At 43.6% G+C, this 18,908-nt stretch overlaps 1 protein-coding gene across 5 annotated transcripts in view; it reads left to right on the top strand.

Moving 5' to 3' along the window:
* The window catches only part of FLI1 (Fli-1 proto-oncogene, ETS transcription factor), an 86,766-nt gene that overhangs the window by 64,920 nt on the left and 2,938 nt on the right, over nucleotides 1-18,908 (top strand). For 3 of the 5 annotated variants that reach the window (XM_080366622.1, XM_080366623.1, XM_080366624.1), the window contains 4 exons: nucleotides 1,758-1,826; nucleotides 15,507-15,572; nucleotides 16,854-16,916; nucleotides 18,221-18,268. In XM_080366622.1, the coding sequence (XP_080222748.1) occupies nucleotides 1,758-1,826; nucleotides 15,507-15,572; nucleotides 16,854-16,916; nucleotides 18,221-18,268 (246 nt within the window). The remainder of the gene's footprint in view (nucleotides 1-1,757; nucleotides 1,827-15,506; nucleotides 15,573-16,853; nucleotides 16,917-18,220; nucleotides 18,269-18,908) is intronic. The other 2 variants (XM_080366625.1, XM_080366626.1) reach the window with 1 other exon arrangement.

An 18,908-nucleotide genomic window follows, 5' to 3' on the forward strand; every position in this document is an offset into this window, starting at 1 on the left:
ATTCAGCAAAGAAATGTGAAAGCTAGAAACCATCTGATGAAAATGTGAGTTAGGTGGAGAAAGCAGTTGCAATTTCTCCAGCAGCAGCAAAAGACTAGCCAATCTCTCTAAATATTTAAGCCAATCACTTTAGCTCTCTGCAGCTTTTGCAGTCAAGGTACCCTTGGGATCCCTTTGCACTCTTTACCTCCTGGTTTACCATGTTATCCATCCCAGTCTTTCGAAACATCCCCTCTTGCAGCTTCTGGTAGCATCCATCCTCCACTCCCCATAGGCAGTCTTTGTTTTCCAACACCTTCTGCTTCTGTGTACATGCTGGCTTGTGCATGTCTTTGGCTTTGTTTGCATTTGGGAAAGAAAAGAAATCCATAGGAACATGAGGCCAATAAGATCCAGCACCTGCAATGGCTATTACTTCTGGCAGTGAACTGCCTAATCCTCAGCTCTCACAGGAAAGTGAGACATAGTGTGAATACTACTGAGGGGCAAGTGAGGTCAGTGTTATTTGGGATCATGTGGATTAGAGGAATGTGGAGACTGCGTGGCTTAGTCACAAGATCCTAATCAGTTAGTATTATAGTACCCACAAAACAGGTATTCTTAGCCCTGCCAAAGGATCTGGGGATGCTCAGGGGCAGCACAGCATATACAGAAATCTATACTGTTTGCTATGTGTTGCTTAGGACCAAATACCTTAAAGGGGACAGAATCTCACTGAACAGAGGGCTGTGTAGATATGAAGAGCAGAAATTGTCTGTAAAGCACTTCTCATCCGTACCCATCCATGGCAAGATTGGTGCCCTGCTCCAGTTCACTTCATCAGTCCCTACAAAGAAGGACCCTCTGCCTTGTTAAGAATGTCACCACCTGATGCAGTAGAAACTTTTTTCAAAGAGCTGTAGGAAAGGTAAGCCTAGAAGATTATGGAGGGTAAACATATAACTAGACAGCCATGAAATGTGTATTACATGCTGGCTTCCAGGAGCTCACAGGGCCTCTTCCTCCATTTCCAGGAGAGTTTGCAGGAGAATGAAAGCTTAGAAAGGGACATTTCCACCACAAGCTGTACAAAGCAAAGACCCTCCCCATGGGGTTTTTTTTGTGCTCCTCTTGAATAGTTTTGTTTCAAGAGGGGCTGGTTGGAAAGGCCGCTCTGAACCAAGAAAGCTACTTTCAAATTCCACAAAGCATGGGAGACGCTGGAATACAGTGAGATTTTTGCAGCTGTTGGCCCAATTCTAAGCATGTGACACTCTAAAAATGTTCAGATCCTGACAGTGCAATTCATGTCACTTCTACTGTATGTTCCTCACACAGGAAATTTCTCTATCACAGCTAAAGAGAGAAAAGCTTCTTCCTTATCCTGTAATGCAATCTGTGCCATATTAATTTCTAGAGGCTCTGCTGGGGTAGATGTTGTACCTGTATAAATGCGCTATTTATAAACTCACCCTTTTATATCAGGTTGATGTACTAAACCTCACCTTTTCTGTCAGTTTTCAACAGAGGACATCCAGGTGCTCAGTGAAGGAGGCAAATGTCCTTATTTTGGTTTGCAAGTGGAGAAACAGTAGCACATGTGACACACCGTTACCAAGCTTTTAAAATAATTTCATATCCATCATAGAAAATGTGTACCTAATTGTCTGAAAAATTTGGTCTGTAGATCCTAGTGATAGCATTTTCTACCCGTCTGCGTGGTTCTCCACTGGCAGAGCACATTCAAACTGCAATAACTCCTTTTCTTTTCATTATAGGTAGCTCACTGCTGGTCTACAATACTCCACCCCACACAGAATCTTCCTCACGTCTTGCCACCAAAGAAGGTCAGTCTTTTGCATATAAATGTCATGGCTTCCTGTGCTCTCACAATGTTTTTGATTGGGTTAAAACTAGACCTTTGATATAATATCCTTGGAGTGAAAATGTTCTGATCTGCTATGCATGCACAACGTGGTTAAAATAGAATAATTCACAATTTGCAGCCCTGTCCATGCTGAAAATCACATCTCCACTTGTCCAGCCAACAGTGTGGCATAATCATAAAATCAGTCATAGAATGGTTTGGGTTGGAAGAGACCTTAAAGATCATCTACTTCCAACCCCCCTGCCATGGGCAGGGACACCTTCCACTAGACCAGGTTGCTAAAAGCCCCATCCCACCTGGCCTTGGACACTGCCAGGGATAAAATGTGTATCTGCCGTTTTCAGGAGCTGACGGTGGTATGTTTTCTGTTCTTTCTGTTACACAGTTTGAAATCTCAGATATATAGCAAGGACTGAGACACTATTTTTCCCTGAGTGAGTTCGTAGTTGAAAGGATAAAATTTTCTCACAATAAATTCCATTATTCCATAAAGGCCACTCAGGTCTTCCACAACTATTCGTGAATCTGTCAGCTAGTTTCAACCAGCAAAGAAGACCAAGTGTATCTTTTTGACACTTTCATTTTGGAACATTTTGATTTCTTTTTCAAATAGCCCCAAATTTTTAATCTATTTGAAATTCTGATCATGTAGATAGAGCTTAGAAACCTTGAAGTTTAGAAGCTAATAGCACACTTGAGGCTCCTTCAGGCTTTTGAGTTGTTTAAGTTTTTCAGGTTTTTCTCTGCAGCTACAGTCCTGTTCCTTTTCCTTATTCTTAATGAAAAATTATATTCTCAGTCATGATAAAATTATGAGAGTTGGTGTGATGAGTATGGTGCACATTCCTTACCTACATAAGGCAGTAAGTCACAGTTGGGTGGTTGAACTGCTAAAGGCCAAACAGGGTGTTAAAGACTGAAAATCCGGTCCTGTGCTCTGTAACCTACTGTGTAGACCTAGGATCCTTGGGTTTGGTCTTCTTTTCCCTTTGTGTAACTGCAGGAACACCAGTTTCGCTCACTGAACTGTGTTCAGCTCCTCTGTCTGAAAAGGTTCTGGGAAAAGTGTGAAATCTTATGCCTGCTATATGAGATAACCCGCCTAGAAGCAGTCTGCTCTCGTGCTGAGACAGTTTCCTCACCCCATATATAAACATCTCTATGCTTTTCAGGAGGACATGGCTTCACTGATGAGCCCCAAGTTTGCATTTCAAAGAATAGCAGGCAAAGGCAGAAAGTCTTCTATTTAAGCAGCTGGAGAGAGGCAAACACGCCCCCACCCCCCCCCACCCCCCACCCCCCCCATTTCACTGAAAGGCTACAGCAGGCTGAGACCCCACATTTAACAAGCTCCTGCACGGTGTGCCTGGCTGCTTCATTGACTAGCACTGCTCTTAGAGCCAGCGCTTCTTTCTCATTGCACCGTGCTGCATTTCACCTCCAACATCTGTCCTGGACCCAGGACACAATATCAGTGCTGGTTTTTACAGCAGCTCCTTTTGTCTGGCATATAACTATCCACTTGAGCTGTCTGCTCCCTGGCATGCTGTTCTCTCTTTATGAGACAGGCATCAGTTGATAAAACACGGTACATTACAGAGACAAAGCCACTCAGTTTTTTCTGTGGCTGACTACTTTGACGCTAACGCTCATCTATTTAAAATTAATAAAAGCTAGGCTTGCTTCTATTTGAATAAAACAGACACACACGCACGTGTTTCTCCACAGTTTCCCCTATAAACACACACGGACATCCAAGACTGTGCTCTTTCTGTCTCAGGCCAGGTGGTTGCTAAAAATAAAGGGAGGAAAGCCGTGATTTTTTTATTAAAGAGAAATGCTTTGTGTAAAATTACACTCCTCTGAATGTTTTATACCCTTTATCTTTTCAAGTTGGGCCTAGAGTCACTCAGGCAGAAAGAAATCTGAGGGAAAAAAATGTTCCTCGCCCTCCATTTTTACTGCCCTCAAGTGTGTTTCTTTAGTGCAGCTGAGAGAAGTTTGCATTTGATTTCTGTCAGCTAGGCGTTTGTAACTTTACATGGTACTTTCATCATGTGTCAATAAAGGACTAAACACACCCCAGGGATAGTCAAATAAAAATTAAGAACTAGCATAGAAATGTTGAAATCCCATCTATTCCTCTCCCATTTCTTCCTACAACGCCTGAATTTCCTCTGCATTCATGTGATGCCCAAATACTGTTCTAGGATACACCAACCCACTTCCAACTACTGTAACTGATTCATGCTCCAAATATTATTTGTGAGGTAAGACGATGGGATAAGAGACATGTGGACATGACAGGCTGACAGATAAGGAATTGGGGGAGCAGAGGGAAGTGTCTTGTCCAATATCACAAAAGAAACTCATGATGAACATAGAACTGGACTTGGAATTCCTCGGCCTCGGTCTAGTCTGTTTTAGGCAACAAGATTTTCCTTGCTTCCTTTTAAGTTTTTTTAATGGGCTGGCATCAAGATGATGATATTCTTTTGGAAAAGGAATTTCAGAATGAAAATAATGATTTATTAATAAGTATTTTCCTGTCTTCTTAACTTCTCAAAAGATGAAACATTTTTCTTTATGTTAGTACATCTTGAATCTACTAATCCTGCAAACAATTCTCTCTGTCTGTGAATAAAACGAGACAAACAAATTCTTCTAACCACCTTCCTCTGAGGATTCAATAGCAGGATGAGGTGATCAGATAGTACAATAAATGTCAGAGATAGGAAAAAAATACTGGTTTCTTCACTCCTCCTGTAAGTTTTCTTGCGTGTTCTCTAAGATCACATAGCTAATGCAAATAACCTGCTTGTGCAAATTCCAAGGAGAAATGCATGCTCTTTGCGTACGCTTACACTATGCTTTATACAACATATTACACCCACATACTGGAAAAAAGAACCTACATGGCACAAAAAGGTACAGCTGCAACAGGACAGATGCAGATGCTTCCGATACAGCAAACAGCTCTACTCTCCCCCAAACTGGTCACGGACGTAGCTGTGTAGCCGCAGCAAGGATGGTGTCAGCCAGGAGCATGGGGCACCACTTGACCTGTGGCCCATGCTGGCAAGGGCAGCGCTGCTGTCACAGGACAGGGTTTCATGCCGTGGCTCTGGAGCTGTCAGCCTTGGCTGGTTGCAGCTGCAGACTTTACTCCCTTTTTCCCTTCTATTTTCTGACCTCTCACTTCTGCAATGCCAGCTCTGCATGCGCGAGAACCTGTAGCCCTGCTTTAGGAGAGTTAAACTGCTTTCATAGCAGAAACAGAAACTGTAAACTTGCACAGCTGGTGCACACAGCACACGCGTTTTGTTCTTAGAACAGATAGGTAGAAACCTTGTTGTGTTCAAAGGACTCTTGTTGCCTGAGCTTCTTTGCTTTTCAGCCTCATAAACACTCAAAACTATGGTATTTAGCGTCATTGGTACAAATTGTCTTCAGCTGCCTTTGAGAAATAAATTGCTTTAATGAAAATCACCAGTATTTTTTGGCTAGAGAACACTTTTCTGGAAAATGAAACGAGGTTGCTCTCATTGCTGAATGGAAAGATTTGTGTCCCACTCCCAGCACTCCACCGGAGAGATGGGCTGTTTCATTTTCCGTGACTGGAGCAATGACTGACCTACTGTAGGTACTGGAGACATGGGAGAAGAATCTGAGACCACATTATCTGCCAAAGTCCATGGGGATTGTAAATTGCTTGCCTTCAGAATGGTGTCATTTAAGTAGGTTTCCATAGGGAAATGGAAAGTATATTCACATACAACATCATTTAGGAGGCCAAAGGGTTGTGTCCCGGATGGTTGTGAGCATTCTGGCCTCAATCCAACACATTTTTAAAGCCTTTGCTGGCTTTTAAGTATGTTGGGGTCTGCATAAGTCGTGTGTTTCATACACCAGCCTAAATGCTGTGCAGGATTTGAACCCAAGCAGGGCAGTGCTGGCAATTTCTGAAGAGGCAGAATCATGACGTGTTCATGTGTGAAATCACATGTGTCTAAACAGGCATGTAGGAGTGTCTGGTGTGGTATATGTGCTGCTTTGTGGCATGTGCTGATACACAGTGAAGTGGGTATCTGTGCAGTGGAGGTGGCAGAGTGGGATGAAGGGAGGCTCGGGTGATGAGGGCTACACCCACGCATCATGCGTGAGAATTCAGTGGAATGATTTTGTGTGGCAATTTGTCTCCAGCTTTCAGGTTATGTATGATTTTGATTAAAAAGCTGGATTCAGCATGGGTCTCTATCCTCCAGCACTGTCTTCTGCATACGTCAGGCTCAGCCTAAGGCAAAACAGTTACCATAGAATAGCAGTAAACCAGCACTAGCCCAAAGTCCAAAATCCAACCTCAATTCAAGCAGAACACAGGAAAAACTGCTCTGCTACCTGCACTTTCAAAGAGGGAAGAAATTGGTGTGAATACGTGAATATGGATGTAGGAGACAAAGGAGTCTGTGGCTATCCCATGTTTATATTTGCATTATTGAAGTGTTTGTGTGAACAATAAGGATGTTTGGGTATAAGGTGTGTTTGTTTGTATGTTTTGTTAGGTCGTTGGCAAATTTAAGAACACAAACAAATCAGTGAGCTCTGAAACTCACACAGTGTGGTTTCCAGTGGTCTTGTACCCCTGTGCATTGTGAGCCCCTAAGGAAGAGTTTACTGATGTTGGAGCATTAATAAGAACTCTCTCACACAGCGTCCCTGGTACCTAACAAAATGTGAGCCCTTCCAGCTGCTTTTCTCGCTTTCAGGGCCGCAGTCTCTCTACTCTTTCCCCAGCAGTTTCCTTTAAATTGGTAGGAACTCTTTAAAACTCATCTCTCCCATTCGCCACATTCAGTGACAATTCCAGGCAACAGGTCCAAATGTTTTGGGGGACTGGAGAGAGAAGTGCAAAGAGACCACAGGCAGCATAGTTGCATAAGCACGATTCCCACAGGAAAATAATCTCAAATTCCCGTATAAAATTCTTCTCTTGAAAAGGCCATTTTCCAGGTCTAAAAGGTTGTTGTGTGAAAAGTATTGACCAGTTTCAGTAAAGTCTTCTTTTGAGGGTGTCAGTAAGGCCTCTTGTTCCCAGCAAAGGTTGTAAACCCTCCAGTCATAGTCCTGTCAGAGGAAAAGCAGTTGCAGCTTTATGCCCTCTTAATTGTCTGTACATGCTAAAACATTTGTCGATGATATTTGTGTGCCTGGTGATGAAACATCCCATTTTTAGATCCGCAGCAGAAAAAGGGGAGGTTTTTTTTGGTCCTTCTTTTATTTCAACTGTGTGGCCAAAACCAGGGATTTATGATTTCAGAAGAGACAGTAGCTAGCGCTCTTGGATTTTTCTTTTTTTCTTTCTTTTTTTTTTAATTGTTTTCCTTTGAAATTCCAGAGTTAGTGTTTTGTCTGCTTTCTCCCTGACCCTCTTCAGAGGCAGGCGTGTGTTTTTTCACCAGAAAAACTGGAAACAAAGAATCGTTGTCTTTAAGCTGTAGCAGGCAGGAAACCCAACTCACAAGGGATCACCCTGAGCCAGCGCTGTCCCAGAGTAGACTCCAGTTCTCTGAATTCAACCTGACAGCTTGTCTGGAGCACTTTCTAAGTAACCATTATCCTTCCTTTTCTCCCAGCAAAAGAGCTATTATTTTTTTGCCTAGGGTGCACTGCAAGCTATGTTATTGCACATGCATGGGGGGTTACACGTTTGCTGGGGTGCAGTCCCTTCAGTGAAAAGCTCTTGGAAGCGCTTTGGCTGTTTCCTAAGACAAGAGTAAATTTTTTTCCTGATAACGAGTCAAATGCTGTAAAAATGCTTGCTGCAATGTCTGCGCATGTGTGTGTCTTCCCTTCCCTTTTCTCTTATGTTCATATTGCTGCGTCTAGCTTTTTTCCCCATGAATATGCATTTCTTTTTCTTTACTTCTGCATTTTTCAGTAAGTGCAAGCTGCAAGCACGTTAACTGTTTGGTTTTACCCCCTGTGTGCCGGCAGGTAAAATACACACCGTGCTGTCTGTGTATTTGTGCACACTTGTATATGTGTTTTGGATGAATGTGTACATACGTGTGCTAAGGGCGCTCAGAAAGGTGCCTTCCAGAATATGCAATTGTGTGTCTGTTTTTGCTCAGTAGCGTGCCTGTCTGCATGTGGCTGTTTGTGTCTGCAGTCCTGCGTAGCTCAGTAACATGTATGTTGGCTAGAAAGTGACTGCTTTTCAAAGCTGGCTCTGGGAGGGATTCTTAGGACACATACTACAGTCTTCATGAACTGTGCATTGGGACTTCTGCTGCTGCTCTCAAAAAAAGCAACAACAACAACAAGAATTCTCATTACTTCCTCCTTTTCTTCATAATGTGTCTTTGTAAGCGTTGCACAGGGTAACTCAGACGTGAATCAGGAAGTTCCACCGCTGCACGGCTCTGGGATGTTTTTCTAGCCACACTTGCACAACTGGGGGCTGTCACCTATGGCTTAAAGCAAACAGGGAGTGACTCCACATTTTGGAGGCCAGAGCCCTCCTCTGAGCGGGTGAGCAGAGCTCGAGCTCCAGGCTCGAGCTGTGGTGTGTAGGAGCTCCTTCATGTCACCCTGCAGCCTAACTCTAATGAGGGAGAGGGATCGCAGATCTGAAGCTGAAGTGACCTGCTTCAGAAAAGACTACCCTAAGCGTGACCCTGTCTGTACAAGCTGAATAAGTCCACTTCAAAAATCCTAAATCCTAGTTCTGGCATGTGCCATGTTAAGCTCCAGGACCTGTCTGATGCTGGAAGTAAACGGGCTTCAGCCACAGTACTTTAATCCAACATTGGATCTAGAATAGGAGTTAAGTTGGAAATGTTTGACTGCTCTGATCTATATGTCTATAAGGATAGTAATGCTTAATAACTGGGCTCTCAGCTACTTTCAGAGACTCCCCAAGTTAAACCTGTTCTTCACGTCCATGCTCTGCAACAGATTTGTGACGTAAATCCAGCAGTCAGTCCCCTCCCGCTTAGTTTGAGTTGACTTCAGGTCAAACCCCAATGTTGTTCCAAGCCTGGGCTTTGGTCTCCATGTTGGTTTCTTAAAATAGGTTAATAGCAATATAGAGATGTTTGATAATAGTGGTTTTTTTTTTTTTAATTGTGAAATAATCAAGTAGCCTGATAATGCAGAATAGTTGCTTCCTCTTAGTGGAGAGACTTAGGATTATTTAATTCCACGTATGATCCCTTACTGGTGATTCTTTAGCACAAGGAGCCGGACATTGTGGTCTTGAAGCAGAAACGAATGAGTTTTGTGCTTGACGGCACTGGAAAGTCTTACGTAATCCTGAGAACAGTCATCGTAATACTGGCTGTGAATGACATACAGCATGACATATGCCATACGTGCTAAGTAATTGTTTTAATTAGCAGAAACAGTAAATTGAAAAGTACTTCATTGCAAAGCAAATGATACTGTGGGTGAGATTTTGAGGCCTCAGTGTACGCAGTTATGACACACATGTAACTTGTACCTGGGTGTGTGCCATGGGGCTAAACTTGGGAAGCTCATTGCCAACTTGCATGAACCTCTTGCAGCCTTTTGAAAAGGCCAGAGGACTCCTTATACTCTGTTCTGTTTTCTAGTCCAATTCCGCCGTCTCTGCCACACACTGTCAAACCTCCTACAGACAAACATCCAGAGTCTTCACGGCTTTGTGCTAAGAAAAACTGTATCTAAGCAAATCTCTTGCTGCTGACATTGTGAGGTTTTGCACCATATGTACTGAGCATTTAGTACTTAGAGCCAGAGTGGGCCTGGGAAGAACCTTACAGGCTCTACAACTTTTATGTTTGCTGCCATCATTTAAAACAATGCGTCTAATGTTTCTAGGAGGAGCTGGAGGTGTTTTTGGCTTCCTTGCCCCTCCAGAAACCCACAGTCTAGGTTTCTTCTCTCCAACTGGCTTTAAACACAGCCCCACCTCTTCAATGCGATCTCCAGGAGGTTAAATGACGGGAGTGTGAGGGCTGGATGCTCAGCAGCTTGGCAGAACTTGCTTACATGTTTGGTTTGCAAGCAGCAGTGTTTTTTGTTCCCATGCGCCTACATTGGGACTTTTCCAAGATACCAGAATAGTGCCACCACACACAACTTCACTTTGGGAGGAAAAGCAGTGAGGTCCTATGCCCTCCTTTCTCTCTTTCCCTATAAAGTAGTTGCCACAAAATAGACCCCAAGTGACCACTTAGATTAATCACAAGTCTGGATCCCCTAGGACACCTGGTTCTGCTTTCCCCATTTAGAGAAGCTAATTTAAATTCCAGCCACCAAGCCAGGATAATTTCTTCCTACTGAAGTAGAAGGACTCATTGCAAAAATCAGACTGTGTTCTGCATGGAGAACCCTGTGGGTCCGATAGCCCACTTCACATTTGTAGCCTTCCCCTTCCCCTGATTTGTTTCATTGAAACCTGTAAGGCCAAGTCCTGTCTGGAAATGTAGTGCCTGTGCTCCCTAACCAAATCAGACAGGGTGTTCAGCAGAAGGTCCTCCTGTATTTCTGGTCTGGGCTTTTTTTCCATCCAGTGAACTGGAGTCATTCAACCTTTTTTGGAAAGAACCTCAAGATGCTGTGGTGAGGAATACAATAGGCGATGGCTAAATGACTCCAGTCATAACTGTTATTATCCATCTAAGTCAGCAAGACAGACTTGGTCAGAGGCTGCCAGTGTGTTTCAAAGGGAAACGGAGGCAGTGTTAGTAAGCAGACAGACAATTCACTGAGACTTGGGAAACTTACCTATATATTCTTCTTGGCTCTGTCTGTATGACTTAGAACAAGCCACTTTCCATCCTCTGGCTGCCTCATCTCCTTGCAGGTATCAGCTCCAGTAGGCAGAGGTTGATGGGCAATTTCTATTGCTTAGCACCTACCACGCTGGGGAATCTAGGTGCCTCCACAAGTTTGCTGCACATGAATTTCTCCAGACATCTACAAAAGTTGGCTTTAGGAAGAAATCCCATCTCAGGGGATGAGAGCTTCTTGGGTGGTTCCAAGCCATGCTCAGCTCTGCGACAGGGCCCCTCTCACAAGGGAAATGCGATGGGGATAGCATTTGCTCAGGCAGAGCTCAGCATCTGGATGCTCCTGTGTTACATATGGTGTTACGTTTCATGACTCTCTTCAGTTTGGACATGCAGTCCCATGGCCATCGTGTTAACCCAGGCATGACACTGCCCACGGGTCTGCCAGCAGGAGCTAATGTTCAGACCAGCCACTCTGTGCCTTGACAGTGAGCCCCAGCAGTTCATAAAGCAGACAGTACCTGGCTGGGAAAGAGCTGTTGCTGCTGCCAGTGATGCCATGACATGATGAATACGCCATCCTATTCCTTCCCAGCCTTGCTTGCAATTAAGGGAGCTACGCCAGCATAGCTGGCATTTCAAATAAAATTCCCCTATAGTGCCTATAAAGCATTTAGTTCATAAATGACTCGGCCCCACTGTATGAGGATATTACCAGCCCAGTGCCCATTGTTCTCCTGGAAAGCCTTATCAAGGCTGGTAGGACAAAATAGTGCCTGAATCTGGTTTGACTGAAAAAGCTCCTATGGCGAGAGCAGGATGAAGGGGCTGTCAGCACTCAGCGAGCAGCTCAGGAAGCGCAGGGACTGTGAGCCTATTGTTCAGTTGAAATGTCCCCCTTTGCTTCTCCCCTCCGCCACAAGCTCTCACATTTACAAAGCACTGGGTTCTTTTACAATTTTTTAAGAACTTTTAAAGGCTTATCGGAGAGGGTTTGCTCTCTAATGCATCATATCTTAAACTCCGACTCCCTAACGGCTTGTTCATTGGACTGGAAGGACTGCCAGGCGTCTGGGATCATCCTCGCTGTGGTGTGGAACTCCACCTGGGGATTTTAAGCCTGGGTTCCTAGGGAAGGGAGTCTGTGCCTGTCTGCCCATCTGCCCCCAGCAATATTGGAGCCTATTAGTGTGTTTAGACTAAATGTGACCCAGAGGTATGGGGAACGGGACCGAAGCAGCACTCAAGGTGTGAGATGAGGAGGGGCTGGCGGTTCGGTGGAGCCTGCCTTATTTCCCTACTGCGATGCCATACCTCCTGTGCTTGCAGAGCACAACGTGCAGCTGCCCTCCTCCTCCATGGCCCACAGCCTCAGCCAGGGGATCCCTGGGACACACTGCTCAGTTTCTTCCCCACATCTCCTTCCTTTTTTGCACCAGAGTCTGACAAGAAACTGCAGGGGTTTGCATAATTTAGCTCATTTCTTGAACTTTACAGGACAGCCTACCTAATGCCCTATCTTGATCTTGCCAATTTTGCCATGTTCTAAGCCTTTTCTCAGTCTTCTGTATAGCCTAGCAGGCTGTTTCATGACTGTGTTTTTTCTGGTTTACATTTAATTCCAGAGGAATCAATGGATTTTGAAAGGGGAGTTGCACAGCAGAGGATGAGAATTTCCAAATGGCACAGAGCGTGGTGGGGCAGGAGCCGAGGGAGATTTGGGGTGAGAAAGTATAAACCAAGGTTAGAAAGGGTCCAGAGACCAATGCTGTGCAATCTCTTCCACACAGCCTGATTTCTGGGAAAGCCAGTTCATCTGGAAAAGGCAGCTAAAGCCTGAGGAAAGTGCATTTATGCATGTAAATAAATAAAATTATATTTAAGCTTCTTCCCAGGCGCGCTGTGAGTGTGAATGTTTGCAAAGCTGTGAGATCCTTAGTTGAAAGGTGCTGTGAAAGTGCAAAGCATTATTAATATCCTTTACCTTACTTATAATAGAGTATGCATTCATTCTGGGGAATTTCTGGACATAAACCAGACAGCTGCAGAATGACATTTCTTGAAAGCATCTATGATTTATTTTCTGCTCTGTAATTCCATTTTGTATTGAACACACATTTGTCATAGGACTGTTGTTCCACTGGGCCTTTTAAGACTAAAACAGACTTGGGGACCCGATCCTTAGTTAGTATAAATTTGCCCCTAACTTCATTATAGCTCTTTGCTGATTTACACCAGAAGATGACCTCTATCCAAGTCTTTTAATTGACTTTCCATAGCGCAGCAAGTTTTGGTGTAAAATCCAAGTGGTTTTAATGACAGATAAGACCCTCTGTGTAACTAACTGTCTGGCTGGAGTTCTGTAGGATCTGTTTGAGCCACTGGGCGTCAGGTCCCGGGAACGATATTGTTTTTGCAGAAACTCGAGTCTCTGGATAGGTTCCCTGGCTCTGCCTTTTCCATTTTGTTTTAAACACGTTCAGCTTTAGAGTCTGGGCCTGGAAGCTGGGAGGGCTGGTGTGGTTCTTTCACGTTGCACGGATTTTTGTGAAAACAAAACAAAAATAGCTTAGTGGATTTGGCCGTTTTTTTTTTTTTTTTTGAGAGGAAGAGAACGAGTTGGAAACTTGCAGTATTGTTTCAATACCAACAGTTAGCCTATATTGCTAACTATCATATTTAACCCTTCTTACCATTGCAAAGTCATGCTTGGAGCTAAGTCTCACCCTAACGATACAAGTATGGCTGCCCCTATATCTGCCCACACTTTACTCCATAATCCATAGTATAAAAGGGAAAACTGAAGCAAAGTGACTCATCTGAGGCACTCGAAACCTGGATTAAACCTGGGCTGAGACACAGGTGCACCATCCTTCCAAGGTGACATTTTACTTCCTAAATCCTATGCTACAAGGACACCCATTCAGACAGGTTTTGAATGTTAATTTTGACAAGACTTAGCCAGACTTATCTGGAGAACCAAGCCTTGATCCTGTAAAGTCCAAGCAGCTGTAGCAATACACACCTGGTCAGCACATCTGATTGTAATATTGCCACTTACTGGTTCAAAAAAAACCCTCAGGAGATGCATTTTACACTGTAAGCAAAGGAGGCTCCTACTCTGTGACAAAGTTTCCCCATCTGAAGGAGGATCATCTACCCAGATGATGGCCTATTTATTTACTCAAAACATGCTGATGCATCTGAATCAACCAAGATGCAGCAGTTGACTCATTTTGGTCAATTATCTGACCCAAAAGAATCAGAGAAAACTGAAAATTTTCAATAAGTTTGCTACTTTTTGGAAAGGAATTTTTCCCCCATGTAAAAGTAATTTTTTTTGTTGGAAAATTAATTGTTACCTTTCTTTTTAACAGGATCACCATGTAGGTGACATTGCCATTAAAATGATGTAATGGCATACAGTTTCTGATTGAGCTCACCAAAATGTAGCTCAATCAGTGGAAATTTTTGAGGCTTAGCCTTTCTCTTTCAATGCAGAACTCTGCTGGTTTTTTTCTCAAAATATTTTCCAAAACATTGCTGTAATAGCTCTAGTTGTAATACTTGTGAAGGACATCCCAGGGGAGAAATGAAAGTCAGAGACTGGCTGCAAAGAGGACATGGGAAAAGCCAGTGGTTACTTCGGACCTCATCTCTGCTCTCTTGATTTCAGTCACTGACAGAGCAGCAGCCCAAGCTCCGGGTGCACTCAGATGAAGTTAAGATTTGCCTGACAGCTTTCCAGCAAGGAAAATGCCACCCGTGCAAATTTACAACAATGAGAACTGCTGAGGACTGAGCTTGGGGATGAAGTTCCCTGGTGACAGCAGCAGGCTGCAGCGCAGTTTCTAGCCCTGCTGCTCCTTGCCCATCCATGGGAGCAGGCACAAGATTCCCTTCTGGGCACAGCATGGCTGGAGCTATTACCTCCATCTTCCAGAGATGTCCCGTCGCAATCTTTGTACCAGGCTGAAACCATAGCGGTTTGTTTTTCAGTCTGATCTATTTGCAGTGGGGTTTGTGGTTTCTAGTAAAAAAGGAAAAAACAAATAAGTAAAATAAAAATAAAAAGAGCAGATTACATGAGCTCTATTTTCCCCCATTCCCTGCTCTTCCCTCCTCCTCTTTCTCTCCCTCTCTTCCCTTCCCCTTCCCTCTCCCATCCCTTCTCTGTTTTCCTTTTCATGCCAATAACTAGAAGGCTGTAATTTCAAAGCTGCAGCGGCTTTCCCAGCGCTGGGAGGAATGTGCAAGTGCCTTGGATGTTTCCACAGGGAACTGCAAAGCCCCGCTGTGCTGTGCAGCCCAACGGGGCTCCAGGCAGTGCTCACTCCTTTCCAGCAGCATGGTCAGAGAGGTATTTTGAATTTCGCTTGAGAGGAGGCTTTTTCCCCTTTCCGCCCTTGTTAAAATAGCTTCCTTATTCTGCATGGCAAGTCCTTGGCCTCCCTGGCTTTTAAAGTCACCATTTGTTTTCTGTGAAATAACAAAAAGGTTCACCTCATCCTCCTTTTCTGCCCATGGTCTTCTGTCATCTCGGGATAAGAGAAAGGGGGTCTCCTTTTGGCTGGGATGAGTCGCACATTAAACTCCATTGAGCGCAATGACTATACTTCATGATCAGAATGTGTCAGGCTTGAGTATTGCCCAAACAGCTAGTCCCAACCACTGTATTTACACCCTGTTGCTTTTGTGAGAGGGCCAAGGGAGCGTAGGTGATATGGGAGAGGAAAAATAACAGATCTGCAAGCCAGTCGGGACCAAGATATGAAGCTAGATTCTTGCAAGAGGTTTTTTTGGTTCTTTTTTTTGTGGGAAGAGTTGATTTCAACCCCTCTGTGCCTGTTGTCTTTTGTCATTAGATCCTTCCTATGATGCAGTCAGGAGAACAGGATGGGGCAGTAATATGAATTCTGGCCTCACCAAAAGTAAGTTGTCCCAATGGGAATCACAAATTCTGTGATGGAAGATCAAAATGAGACTGTGGGAGAAGACGGGCATGGCTGGCTTGTGTTATGAGCATCAGAAGGGCAGAAGATTGGGGACAGTCAGTAAGATAAGAGCTAGAATTATGTTATGAAAAGAAATAGCAAGTGACAGAAATATTTTTGTTATTGAATTGTGTATTGAAAATGATAGCACGAACCTCTAATACTTCCAGGATTTGATTACGGGGCCAGGAGCAGATCCTCTGGACATGTCAGCCACCTGCTTGTAGTCTGCTGTAAGGTTTTTAGGCACAGATACAGACAGCTTGGGCAGATTCTGAGAATTTCATGCTACTTTTCAGAAAGTAAGATTCTACACAAAGTCCAGCAGGCAGATAGCATCCCTACTGTGTGAGCCCTACTTGTGCAATGGTTCTTGTTTCTTACTAGTTTTATAGTGTCCTTGAATTCCAAGTACACTCTGGGTGACATGTCATTAGAAATACCAATCCCCTGTCCCTAAAGGCTGTATTCCAGCTAACATAACCAGCTGATACTGAGCCACACTCTCCTCTGCTTCCACTGTTGGGGCTCATCCCTGTGCAGCAGTGCAAGATGGGCACATTTGACTCTCAACAAGATACTAGTGGATGCAAGTAAATGTGGCAGAACCTGGCTGTCAGATTGTACTTCCTTTGCTTTTCAGCTTTCTGAGCTACGCACATGCTAAATGTGAAGACTCTTTGAGTTACGATTTTCTGTTATGAGAAATGCTCTGAAGAGGAGGAACAGATGTTGAAGTGATTTATAGAAACGGCAGTGATGTTTTCAACAAAATGTTTGATTTGATAAACCCAAAAGTTTTTGCATAAAAAGGTTGCTTTAAAAAAGAATTTGCATTTCCAATAAATATGGAAAGAAGTTCCAACATGGGAAAAGGTCAGCATTTATACATTTTAAAAAATCCCATTTTCTATTCAAAACGTGGATGTGAACTAGAGTGAAGGTTTAGTTGCGATAAAAGACAGAAAATTAATAAAGTATCTACATAATATTTTTCTTTCCTCATCTCCATACCTTCTTTGTACAGTGAGATTTTTAATTTCTAGTGAAATCTCTTAGTTTTGTGGTGCAAATTCAAAAATATCAGCTCTTAGGATTAGAAAACTTTTCCCATTGCAGCCACTCTTATTCCTGTTCAATGTGTCTTGTACTTGCCCTGTTCTGTTCATTCCTCCTCTTCTCTTCTAGTACATATAAGATCTTTCTGTGTCTTTACAGGCCCTCCTGTTGCAGGGACGCAAAATGTGAATAAGACAACAGAACAGCAACGGCCCCAGCCAGGTAATGGTTGATTTTGTTCCCACTGCATCTGCTAAGTCATTAGATTTGTACTAGATTGGGTGAATAAATGTGTCAAGCAGCACCAACCGTGGGCACAGGACAAACAGGCAGAGCCTTACAGGGAAGTCTTAGAATAATGAGTCAACTGTGACAGAGCAGTGACAGCAATTGGTCCAAACTGTTTCTATTTTACTGCATTGTCCTTCCCCATTCAAAAGGAACATCCTCGTTTCAGCTGAGTCACGTGCAGCGCCGAGCATCGGTTGCATCTCCTTTGAAGCATCATGACATGCCGTGTAATAGGTCGTGAAGCAGTTAGGGGCACGGAACCGTTTATGCTGCAGCAGTGCAGTGTCTGCTCGTTACCTCTTCACCTCTGCTGCAGCAACGTTCAATGGAAGTATCTCCAAACAGAATCGACAGGGCTTCTCCTGCGTCAAAGAAAACCAAATAAGAAAAGCAAACCCTGTTGGGCAGCAAGCAGTGGTGTTTCCTGCTAGTTTCCCAAGGGGCCTTTGAAAAGCTAAATACCACCTTCTCTGCTTTGCACAGCTGCTTTCTATCCCCTTTATTTTTTTAGGGGGTTGGTCCTTTTGGCATCAATTCAATCCACGAGCAAATGCTACAGATCCAAATCACCAAACCCAGAGAGAAGCAAAGGAGAAGTGTAGAGATTAGGGCTGAGGAGGCCCCACAAAAAGGGAAGGAATTCATTCCTAATAAATGCACTGTGGGGTTTTCAAGGAACACTCAGCTTCATTTGAGCCAGTGACCAAACTCCTTTTACTCTCCTTTCTCTAGTGCTCTCTTTGCTTCAGTAGGGGAGAGCTGGGTGAACATTTCATTGACCTCAGAGGGAAGCAAACTCAACTGCTAAGAAGTGAATTTGAAAATCTCATTTACAGTCCAGCTCTTTTTATTAGGAGGAATATATTTGCTCCCGATTCATTACTGTTCCACTGTCCCACACTTTTGCTTTTCATGTTTCATGTTTTCTAGTTGACACGTCAGCATAGGGTATGTCCAAAGAGATTATAGTCTTTGAAAGCAGGCAGGTCTGAAACCAATGCCAGAAACACTGTGCCATTTTGGATTCCATAAATAATGGGTGGTCGTTTGCTAAAATAAGAAATAAGGAACACATCAGGCCTGTTCCAGGCCCTAGGTGAAGAGGCAGTGAGAGTAAAGAAAGAAACTGAAAATTTGAACTGGTTTCCAGAATAAATAGTAATGAACTGTTGTTTCTTTTTAATGAAACTTTTTTTTAAATCGCTTTTGTTGGTGTTTGGTTGTTTTTTTTTTAGATCCCTATCAGATCCTGGGGCCCACTAGTAGCCGTCTTGCCAATCCAGGTGAGTTCATCTTTAAATTTCAGACCACCATTGTCAAAGGGGTTAGCTTTCCCTGTGATCTACTGCTCCAGCCTGTACGGGATGTGTAGCTGTTGTCTTCTGCCAGTGGAGTAGGCTGTAAGAGCCGTTGACCTTAGTAGCTCTGCTCTTATGAGTGCTTTTGCATAAATCCTTGCAGAAAAGTGAGGAAAGTGGTACAACATTATCTCTGTCAAGACAAAATCACCATCTTGAATGTTCTTACCCCAAACCAGCGTTCCTTAAGAGGAGTTGTATGGGGAATTTAAATGCTGGTCCCTCAGATTTGCAGGACAGGTTAGTTTTTCACTGTCTGCTACAGATCAGCTGAATGGAAGGCACAAAACGTCTCTGAAAGTCACCACACCGTAACTGTCCCTAGCATGTCATCTGCAGAAAACAATCCTTGTCTTGGGAAGTAAAACCTGGAGTAAATCTTGCTTGAACTAAACAAACTTGTATACATTGAATGCCTGTAAGGTAACGTCCTCATAAGGCTCTTTACTACGAGTATAACTGTACCGAATAAAATAGGAGTCATCTAGTCTGGGGAACAAATAATCTTATGTAACTCGGATCAGCAACTGGAAAGAAAACTGTAGGTATCCAAAACAATATTCAT

This window comes from Falco punctatus (assembly GCF_963210335.1).
Source record: "Falco punctatus genome assembly, chromosome: 16".
NCBI lineage: Eukaryota > Metazoa > Chordata > Aves > Falconiformes > Falconidae > Falco > Falco punctatus.